Here is an 11,183-nt window from a genome sequence, read left to right on the forward strand (position 1 = left end):
CCTAGATTACCTAGAAATGCACCCAATTCAGATGCTGATGCGTCAGTACAGGAGTACTCTGTCAGTTTATTCCTACAGTAGGACTGAAGTGCATTCCTTGCTCTCTGTGGACTTCCCATCAGTAGTGCTGCGTTCTAGTGGGAATTGGATCCCTCAGACAGGCGATGCTGAAACACTGTCTGAAGCAGAGTTAAAAATAGAACAGCTGAAATGATCGTTTCTAACAGAGTTCACAGTTTTGGTAGTGTTGATACAGTAAAGGTTCCAGGCTAGCACCTCTGCAGAGGCAGCTACATTACTCTCCTTCACATCTGATAAATTAATATCCACAGTTGGGAAGTTTCAGGCTTCAGAAAAATAGAAACAGTAGTTTCTTAGAGAACTAATGAGATCAATAGGGAGTTTTGTACAGCTGTCTGGTATGTATGAATGCAGTAATGGATGAGAACAAATAGTTTTTTGAAAATACTTTAAATATAAAGTAGTGCAGTAAGACACTGTCAAAAGTATCAGCACAGAATAATACATCAGTTATAGTTTGCATCAAGTAATTGTATGACCTGGCATGTTTTGCTTGGGAAATGATGTGCCTGAATTTGCAGAAACATAATTTGAAACTGGTTAAAAATGCTATAGTTTCATATTGATAGCCAGTCAGGTTTAATTGGGTCAGTTTCTGGCTCCTGAATCCCAGAGCGTTTTGTGCTTGCGTGGCTTAAGATGTTGGTTTTGAGGACTCTTTCAAGCTGAGATACTAGTGAGATTTCTAGGGCGGTGTATAGACTTGGAAGATCATGGAAGTATTGCTACTTCTAGGCAGCTGAGGATTAGTTACTGTAATTACCAGTTAGTCTTAAGTCTAGATAAACTTTTATACTCTGCTTCTGCAGCTAGGCTAGATAGAGATTTTGGGCTGCCGAGATGAGCTACATTGGATGCATGTGCACTACGCTGTTACCACTTCTTTGACTGCCATGTAGACTTGCATTTGTTAAACTTTTGGAGCTGCTGTATCCCAAAGCAGTCCAAAATTATAATGTTGCAAAGGTGACTTAAAGCATATTTTTTGCCTTTTATTGTTCTGAGCTCTTGTCTCTGACTTGCAACACATTGTCACCTACCTGAACACTGACTTGTTTCTGTCCTTGTGCTTACAAAAGTGCTTAGTTATAAAACATGTGCTGTAGAGACAATTAAGATTGTGTAGTCAAAAGCAGATTAATTTTGTTAACTACTCTAAAGTGACAGTGGTTCCACTGGAGTTACTCGTGGTTTGCACCAGACATACATTGGGGATGTAGCAGAATCAAACTTAGAATCGAAGGAAGCAAGCTGAGTATGTTTTCTTAGATGATGTTATTAGTGATTTGAGGCTTGCTTTTATTTTGTTTTTTTTCTCTCGAGATCTTGTCTTGTCAGTTGTAGGCACAAACACCGATATATGCAGTTAAGGACGAAGATGGGTGTTGGTGCATACTGTGCCTGCAGTGGCACTGTTTTGCATTGTTTTATTGTTGAAGTGTGAAAACTGTTAAATCCAATGTGGTGTTATAAAAGTTTAATAGACCTTTAGAAAATTTTTTGGTCATAATTCTCCAAAGCAGTTGCTAGTGTCCAATACTAAACAGCTGATAAAAGTCTTGTCTCCTGCCTTACTGATATTCTTGTCAGAAAGCAATAATGAGCTAAAGGTTTTGGAAAATCTGCTGTTTCGAGAAATACTCAAAATGTTCAGAACACTTAAAAACGTCTGAACTTCAAGCATATGACAGTTGCTGTTTCTGTTTATCTTGGTTAGTTGTACAGGTACTCTGCCTTTTTGTAAATTAGTTCTCACAGAAAAAAAATATTTAGATGGAAAAATTAGATATTTGCAATTCTGAATATTAGGCTTTCCTTAACGTGAATAAAACAAGTTGTAATTTTAAATGCTAGTTGCTAGCCTAGTCCTGCTAGCAACTAATCACAGACTGTTTTAATTTCACAGCCCCAAAGATCTTTGGGTCTCTGCATATAAACGCCAAGACAAAACAGGAGGAAGCCTAGGTGTGGATCTGGCATGCCTTGGAGAAGCCACCTACATCCAGTTTCTTTGTGGAAACTCTTAGTGGCCCAGTGCTGGATGGCTTCTTCAGGCACAAGCTCTCTGCGTCCTCAGACTTTATTTTGTTCAGGGAGCCATTTCCTCTGAGGAGAAATGGAAGGCTGGATGGAAATACTTGTGAACTAAAACTAAGCTGTCAGGGAAACCTTACATTGTTTATGTTAAGTGAAAAGTTATGTTTAACATTTTTTAATTTATGTTTTGAAAGATATGTTAGTTTACTACAAGAAAATAAATTAATTTTACATCATGCTTTTCAGTACAGTGTCTATTTTTAGGTGTCTAATCTGGCAGCATTTCTTAACCTATCATTGATTCAGAACTAAAAAAAATTAAAAACCTTACACTTTAGTTTGTCATATAAACAAGAGTGATGATGTTACCTTGTTTTAACAATTTTTAGGTCTGTCATATGCAAGTCACACAGTTGGTTTCACACCACCAACTTCACTGACTAGAGCTGGAATGTCTTACTACAATTCCCCAGGCCTTCATGTGCAACATATGGGACCATCCCATGGTATTACAGTAAGTACTTAAAGTAGTAAATACTTCTTACCAATGTCAGTTTGGGTTTTTTAAAGTTATGATTGCTTATCCTTAAGCTTTTTTACAAAACATTTTTGTAAGTGTTTGTTTTTGTCTCCTTACTCCAAGATATATATTGCTGCTTTCTTCAACCCTGATTTTCCTCTTCACCCCTCAGAAACTGATTCTTTTTGGAGAACTTTATTTTCTGCAAAGAATAGGTTGTATTATCGTCTTAAGGACAGTAATAGGTATCATCTTATGGATCAGCAGGCAGGGTGTGAGAAGTGATGTTCTAAGCTACTAAGCCTATCCTGGGAAGTAAAAACATTGCTTTCATTTTTCTCCTAGTCTCCACCATCTGACGGATGAGTCATCTGAGGTTGCTCCAAGCTCAGGTTTTCTTCAGGATGACACACAATGCTACCACCATGTCACTGTAACAGGCAGTTAACTCTTATTTTCTGTTCTCATTGGCAAAGAAGAAAGTTAATATTTGTTAGGACAATTTCTTATATCTTTCAACTGGTTTTATTTCCTTTTAACCTCCGACGTTTGATGCGTTTCTACTTAATCATGTTTCTTTTAAATATTTGTGGAGTTTAATGAGCAAACAGAGCCTAAATGTTAACCATTTGGCAAAATACCTTAGAGTTGTTGTATCAAGATGATTTTGATTTTTCTCAACAGGTATAGTAGTATATAAATATCCTGCAAGGCTTTTGCATATATTTATCATTCTCGGATGTAAAAGCATGTTTCAATAGAATTTTTACTAGAATGCTAAAATACGACTGCTTTAGGTAATTGCAAAGGTAATTGTTAATTTCATTGAGCAAAGAGCGATGGGAATGCTACAGTAGTGGGTAGAGCAGGAGGGAAGCCGGAGCTCAGCGGAAAGGTAGAATCCTGGTCCAGATTCAGCCCACTGCTGTATGTCACATGAGTAACTCACGGGAAGATCTTTGTGCTTCTGGGAAACTGAGAACCTAATTTTATAAATAAGTTTTTCAGGGAACTTGTTCTGTTCAGTCTCTGTGAAATACTACTCGTTCTGAAACTGTAAATTAATTGGTGTCACACTGAGTCACAATGCAAAAGATAATCTTCAGGACAAAATATTGTTTTGAGAAAGGTGTTGATAAGTAGCTCTTGGTTTTGTCTTGATACTGAAACCAGCTCCCTTCATATTATTAGATGTATTCAAATACAATAAGTGATTGTGTTTCAGAGACATCAATCAGTTATCGAGATTCCCTTGGCTTTTCACTTAGAGCTTTAATCTATTGTACATAGATAAATAGAAAAATTGATACAATATATGTTATTTGACTAAACTGCAGTTTGATTCTTGACTCTTCATTTTTGATCTCCATTACAGAATAAATTGACTTTACCTGTAGTACATTTGGTGTAGCACTGTAATCCTGTTTCTCTCCAGCATTGATCACCTTTAGTTGATTATTAATTGTGGGTGGGTGGTTTGTCATGCCATGAGGTTCTTGATTAATGCTAACGGGATCGGTAAGTAGTGAGCATTTTGGTTTCAAAAGTGCAGAAGTAAGTGTTGTGTAGTATAATTTATATTTTTACATTGTTAACATTAAAGGAAATTCCTCCACTCATACTAGTTTGTAAAGATAAAGTGGGAGTTAAATCTTTGTGTTTAAACAGACAGGTTGTTGAAAATCTGTGGTTTCTGTTGAGGGGAGCTCTCCAACAACTGCTTCACTCTTGCAGCTCAAAGGGTTGTAATCTTTTTATGTTCTCCAAGGAGCAACTTGTATTATGCTTTGGTCTTGCTCCAATGTGTAAGCTGAGAGTCTTTCAGAAAGCTAGAGATTCTGGGCAGACTCTCTGACATTCGAAACATTCCCACCCACACTCGGGTACCATGTAGCTGGACTTCATATGCCAGCAGTGTAAAGTTAAGAGTTCATTAGCACGTACTGGTTGGGCAAGCACAACTGGGAGGTTCTGTTTGTACAGCTTCTCTCATCTCTTTTCAGGTTACTGGTCATCATAAGTAAACGTATTTTCAGGACGTAACGTCTTGTGTTCATTTCCTGCAAGCTGACAGGAAGGAATGCATGTTCTGTTCAATCCTAAAAATACTTCCCCTTTCCCTTGCTACTCCATTTCAGAGTACCGTTTATTTTACGGAAAAGTTGTATTGTGATTCTTGCAATGTTTTGAAATGGATTCTTCCCATGTAGTTGTTCGGATTTTTTTGTGTTGGGTTTTTTGTTTGTTTGCTTTTAACCTTTGCCAAGCTTAGTACATTGATTAGAGGACTTGCACCTAAAGTTGTTCAGGAGTGTGTTAAACATAATTTCAATATTTGTTCTGCAGAGGCCTTCACCACGAAGAAGTAACAGCCCTGACAAATTTAAACGTCCCACTCCTCCTCCTTCTCCAAACACGCAGACCCCAGTGCAGCCACCTCCGCCACCACCTCCACCACCTGTGCAACCTACGGTCCAATCCGCAGCATCGCAGACAGCCACTTTTCAACATTCAGTGCATCCCTCCTCTCAGCCTTAGTGCATGTGCTCAGCCATCTGTCAGAAGTGGACTCATAACATGGAGCAGTTTACTAAAAGCCAAAGGCTTACTTGGCATATTTGGATTTGACTTATTTGCACTGAGGTTATATAGGCTTCACTGTTAATTGTGTTGTAAACATTTGTATAAAAAGCAGCCAGTGTTGTGGGTCTACAACACTAACTTAACAAAGTTTTCCATCAGTGTTTACTTGAACTACATGTATGTCCATTCTCTGGCTGGAACATTTGCTACTCTGTTTGGTAATACGGCATTATGTCGTTTTGCTTGGCTCCGGAGCTTCATTTTCCTGGCTTTTAGGTTTGTAAAATTAAAGGGATACCTTTTTATATTTTTTCATGACAATTTGCAGAAAATTAAAGGCATGATGGGCTATGTTATAAATTCTGAAATATTACAGTGTTTACCAAGCTTATGGAAAATCAGCACTACGTTTCAGTCATTTGAAATAACAGCTTCTAGTGCAAAAGTGAGTCAGACACCCTAATCAATGCCCAAGAGACATACTCTATTGTATTATGTAGTAAATAAGCTTAATTCAGCACACAGGACACATCCATCATACTTCTGTTTAAAAGCACCTCAAACGTATGGTACAGTCTGAATTTTACAGTGAGGGAACTGGCTTGTTGGAGTCTGTGGAATGTACAATTCGTAGACCTTAAGATTTGATGATTTTACTTGACATTTATGTTAACCTGTAAGCTGCCCATACTGTATGATCTGTCGCAATTAACTTCGGTAAGTGTGGTCCTGTCCACAGGTTACTGAGAGATTATTAAAGTGTGCTCTTTGATTTTTTTTTTTGCTGCAGAAGGCAATGTGATTGTAGAGAACAGCTGATGATAATTTTTTTTTTTCTTGTTAAAATACATTTATTGTGATTCCCCTGAAGCAAAGTTTGAACAGGTATTCTAAATGTTCAAAAGTCTGTAGAAAATAAGGTATAAGATGAGCATATAGGAATATATTGGTGTAACAGCCAAAATGTTGTATTGCTTGGTAGAAACAGAGTACAAGAAAGTAGCACAAAATGGCACTAATGAATGCTTATTTAGCAGCCTAAGCCGGTACAATGTATAAAGAAATGTGTTCTGAATACATTATTTCCATTCATTTAGCACAAATAAATTGGTTTCACTTTGCAGTGGAACAAAGTGTCACTTCTTGATATTGACATCTTAGTTATATTTTTCTTGAGGTTCCTGTTGAGTACTGAGGTTTATATATTATTGCTGATTTTAAGTGGTTTACCTCATATATATGGATATGTGGGCCATGGAAAATGACAAGAGAATGTTTATTTTATGAGAATATGTATCTGGCTATAATCAGAGCAGAACATGAGTGATTTATCTTTTGTTTACAAAAGTTTGTTTGACATACCTAATGCTTTATTAAGGACATTTTTAAGAAGGAAGTACAGCATTCTGGTAATATACTAACACTTATATTTTTATGTTTGCCGCTCACCTATTCAGTAAGAATTGCAAACTGAAAATCTTTATAAAATTAGTGCTCTAAATCAAAATAATAAGTTAAAATAAAGTTGTAAAAGGTTCAGCTTAAGGCAAAACTAGAATTTCTTCACTGTAGCTATGTATTTTCAGCTCTGAGAGAATTTAGAGAAATGCGTATATAGTCTATTACACTTCTTAAACCAGGACGGGATCAAGTGCATTATCAAATTACATTAGTTATGGTAGTGACTCTCCAGTCAAGTGATTCTCAAGATTGTGGCAGACCTAAAATATGACCAGTGCTTCCATCTGAAAGTAATTACTGTAGCAGATGCTCACCTTTCCGTAGAGAAAACTCAGTTGTGAGCACTGTAATTAACAGAGCTCCTGAATCAGTGGTAGGATTGCACATGAAAAAATTACAGACTGTCAGAGTCGGGTCAAGATAGGTCTGGTTTAGTTTGATGTTTGTCCTTTTGTAAACATAAGACAAAGAAAAAATAAATTTGTTTTAAAGTAGGATTCCAGCTCAAGTGTATCCCTATTTAAAATGATGCCCTCCTTTCTGAAGTGCTTTGAGATTCTTGGACATACAGCTGTATAGAGCGTGAGCTCATAGTGCTGGTAGTATACATGCGGGGAGGGAGAGGGGAATGCCTTTGACAGTGTTATTTTAAGATCTTAAAAATGGAAAAATGCCTAGAATAATTTAAGTTTGAAGCATATTCCAAAACTGAATTTGTGTAACCCAAGTTCAGGTGCTGTTACAAAGTGTCTTAGTGAATTCTCCTTACTATTCTACTGGGACTGTTACCAGGGAAAGTAAAGAACTGACAAATGTATACTAAATCCAGAAAGTGTAACAAGATGCTAAGTTGGCCTTACCTAACTAAGAACATTGAACAACCATTTGCTTGCAATCAGAAGTGTTAAACTCTATTTGTAGACTTTTTGAATAAGATGAGGAATTGTGCACAACCATCTCCTAATAAATGTAAATGGATTTTCAGTTTTCCTTGTGAATTACAGTAATGAATTATGATTCTGCAGCTGTGATTGTATCAGCTCTCCTATGGACTGGAGAAACTCACTTGACAGTGAGGTCCAGCTTACCATGAGGGCTTAAGTGCTTGGCTTCTTTGTCTCAGAAGCACCTGGGTGGGTTTCTGCTGTCCTTTTCATTACTAATGCCTGTCAGTTACACACTGCATCATCACTAGCTGTGTAAGCCATTTGTAGCTGTGAAGAGCATTTTGTGAGTGTACCCCTTTACACCTAAAGGTAAAAAAAACAAAAACAAAACCCAAACTTTTAGCTTTTTCAGCAGTTCTTCCTTCTGACAATCAAGGAGTTGGTTGGGGTTTTTTTGGTTTTGGAGGTTTTTTTTACTTTCAAGGGATCTGGCTTGGACACTGTAATGCAGCAGATACCCTGTAGAGCATTGAGTTTATTTTATCCATTATTTGTTCCAGGAAAGTTCTTTGGAGGAAGAGCTGGGACTCTTTGGAGTTAGTCTTCCATCTAACAGCTGTATCAGATTGTCTTAATTACATGTACTCCTCTGAGAGCATTTTCCCCAGGGTAGAAAGGACTATCAGAGTTTTTAAAGAAAATGTCAGTGCTTTTCCATTGGCAAACACTGTACTGGAGCTGAGCAGAACAGGATTCCTTTCCTGTTACAGTGTTCGTGTTCAGGAATCCCTGTGCACCTCAGATGAATGAAAAATGCAATCTTGGAAGCAATGAAAACAAGAAGGCTTCCTGGTATCTGTGTGAGTTGCACTGCTGACAGGAGACAATTTAAATTCCATATATTTTGTTAAGTAAATGGAAACTGATCATGGAGACAACTAAGAGAGCCTTGAATACTTTGTCAATTGAACACAGTCTCTCATCCTCAGGATTGATTATTACTTACTAAGAGGGTGCATCAGGGACCTTATTTAAGACTTTTAGTGCTTTTTCTAATCCTAATGCTTAGTTTTACAAGCAGTATGAGTTCTAATACTGTTCTGCTCTTTTTGATGTTTCCTTTTTGTTTCAGTCATGGCAGTCTATTTCTTTTTGATCCTTGGGAGTCTACAGAGCATGGACTATGCAGAGCATATTTCTCCAGTTCCAGCCATCTCATAAGAAACCAGAAGGTTTATGAGTGTAAGCTATAAAATTATAATACATGCATATGTTACAGCAACCTCCTTGAGAGGAAAGATTGGTCCTCTTGAAGAGAAAGAAAACAGAGCCCCTAAATATGAAATGGACTGTATGCATAGAGACAATCTCGTTTCCTCAGTTCCCTGAGGAGCTGAATTCCTCTCCCAGCCCTTTTTGAATTTGGAGTAGAGTTCTTAATATTTTAATTTTATTTTTTTTTAATTCCACATCTCACTGTAATAAGTACTCAGGATATCCTTCATGTTCCTTTTGGTAATAACCACTAGACCCAGTACAAATAGAGGTTAAGAGGCATTGCCACTTTGTGGACTGGAGGAGGTCACTGAATATGCCAGACCGTGGCCTTTACAATGTAGTCATAGTTCAAGTGGGAGTGTGTGCTCATATCATAATATATATATATTTTTTTTTTAGGCAGCTGTTGCTGTTTTTGCATTGGTAGTGTGCCCTGAAGTCGCGTTTGGCACTGCATAACAGACAGCTGCTACGTTAGAGAGAATAGTGCTTGTTCCTATTCAACTAGTTAGACTCCAAAGAAAAGTACTACCTCATCTTTAGGTTGGGATGGTGTGGCTGCAGAGTCAGGAGGAATGTTGTAGCTGTGCTAAGTTTTATTCTGCATGTATTACCTGGAGAGAAATCTCATCACTGGAACTAGGCTCTGGAGGTTATAAAGCTTTTTAGAGGAGGAGTGGGGAGTTAGGACAGATGGTTGGGAGTTGAGTTTGAGAAAACTCTGTGTCCCTGTAACAAATTGCTGCTCAGAGTACTCTTTGGCTAGGACTGGGAATTGCCTGTACTAAAACTTTTTTTTTTTCTTGTGGTTTTCTTTCAAAAACTGCTGCGTTAGACTTCTTTTAGTTCCTGGCATTGGTATCTAATTAAAAACAAACACAAACCAAACAAAACCAGACAACGACAACAACAACAACAAAAAGAAAAGGAAGAAAAAAGGCAATTCCCATTTCCACAGAAATATTGGAAGTAGTCTTCTATGTGCAGTCAGATTTTCTCATTATATAAATTAATACTGTATTTGTAAATGAAGTTGTTTTATTCTAGTGGTAAAACCTAAGCTGTCCAAGGCACTTTAGTTTGTGATTGCTGACTTTTGTTTTGGCAGGTGTTTCAGATGAAATCTAAGCCTCCTGTGGAGGAAGGAAAAAAATCACCTGACAGCTGTAGACTGTTCCTTTCCTGCAGAAATACAGCAATTTCCTCAAATGCAAGTAAAAATGGAACAAGCATCCTTGAGCTTTTCTGAAGCTTATATTCAATTTCAGTACCTTGGTGATTGCTCTTGTGTCTTTAGAGAATCTACAAAGCCTCACTGTAGGTTGGCTGGGTGTCTAGCTGGTTATTCCTGTGTTTTCCTGATCCTAGTGAAGGAAGCCTGTTCAAATTCGGATCAAATTATAAATCTACTTGTTAACAACAGTGGTCAAAGTGCAGATGTCTTGAGCATGAATCCGAAGGATGACTTTAAAAACATTACACTGTGTTGGTGTGAATTGGAGCTTATCGTTGAAAGAACCTCAGATACAAAGAAGGTTTTTTTTAGCAGGTTATATTTTATTCCTGTATTAGCTGTATTATTGCTTTGTTGTATATCTCAAGGTGTTTACATATATTTGTAATTGTTACGATGTGTCTGTAATCAAGCTCATCTGTGCCTTCATGCAGACTTCCAATAAACACTTGATTTTTTTTTTGTATTTACTTGTATGGAAGACTATGGGATGTATATTTCCTTCTATTTGCCAGTCTGTCATCACTGGGAAAAGGGGGAAGAAAATGAGAACTAGGAATCAGAGAAAGATAAGTTCTTGTCTTTATTTTTATTTTCTTTTATTCTAGTTGGGCCATTTCTGGTATTTTCACTTAAATGGTTGAGTGGGGAATCTGGGGATTATCCTGTTTGCCTAATAAAGTTTGTACAGGAGATGCCCCTTGCTCTGGATTAGGTGAATATTCAAACTATAATCATGCATATGTGGCTCCATCAGTTTTGCTTCTATCTTGGAAGAACGTAGCTGTATTTCTGTTATTGTGGGGAAAACTCCAGAGTATCTTTCCATGAATTAAATATGTGTGTTTAACCTTTCACAGCTGCCTTCCAGTGAGAGTTTGGGCTCCTTTTGCCACAGCAAGAACTGCAGTATCTTTTGGTCTTAGTAGGCCTGCTTACCTTGAGGCTACTTTCAGATGATTGGGGGTAGGAGAAAGTGTGTTTCATCTTTTTTCCAGGTTTTCTAAGCTCATAGAGAGAGATGTGTACAAAATTCATCTTACATGTTTTGAGTCAAAAGCAGTATACAGCAATTCAGCTACTTTTCTAATCTGAAAGTATG

General features: G+C 37.4%; 1 protein-coding gene across 1 annotated transcript in view; it reads left to right on the plus strand.

Annotated features, from left to right (window-relative positions):
* The window catches only part of CCDC6 (coiled-coil domain containing 6), a 34,875-nt gene extending 27,212 nt beyond the window's left edge, over positions 1-7,663 (plus strand). Inside the window, exons 8-9 of the mRNA XM_029085485.1 lie at positions 2,508-2,632; positions 4,985-7,663. Coding sequence (XP_028941318.1) covers positions 2,508-2,632; positions 4,985-5,176 — 317 coding nt within the window. The 3' untranslated portion in view covers positions 5,177-7,663. The remainder of the gene's footprint in view (positions 1-2,507; positions 2,633-4,984) is intronic.
* The last annotated feature ends 3,520 nt before the right edge of the window (positions 7,664-11,183 follow it).

Source organism: Antrostomus carolinensis, unplaced genomic scaffold (assembly GCF_000700745.2).
Source record: "Antrostomus carolinensis isolate BGI_N321 unplaced genomic scaffold, ASM70074v2 scaffold49216, whole genome shotgun sequence".
Lineage (NCBI taxonomy): Eukaryota > Metazoa > Chordata > Aves > Caprimulgiformes > Caprimulgidae > Antrostomus > Antrostomus carolinensis.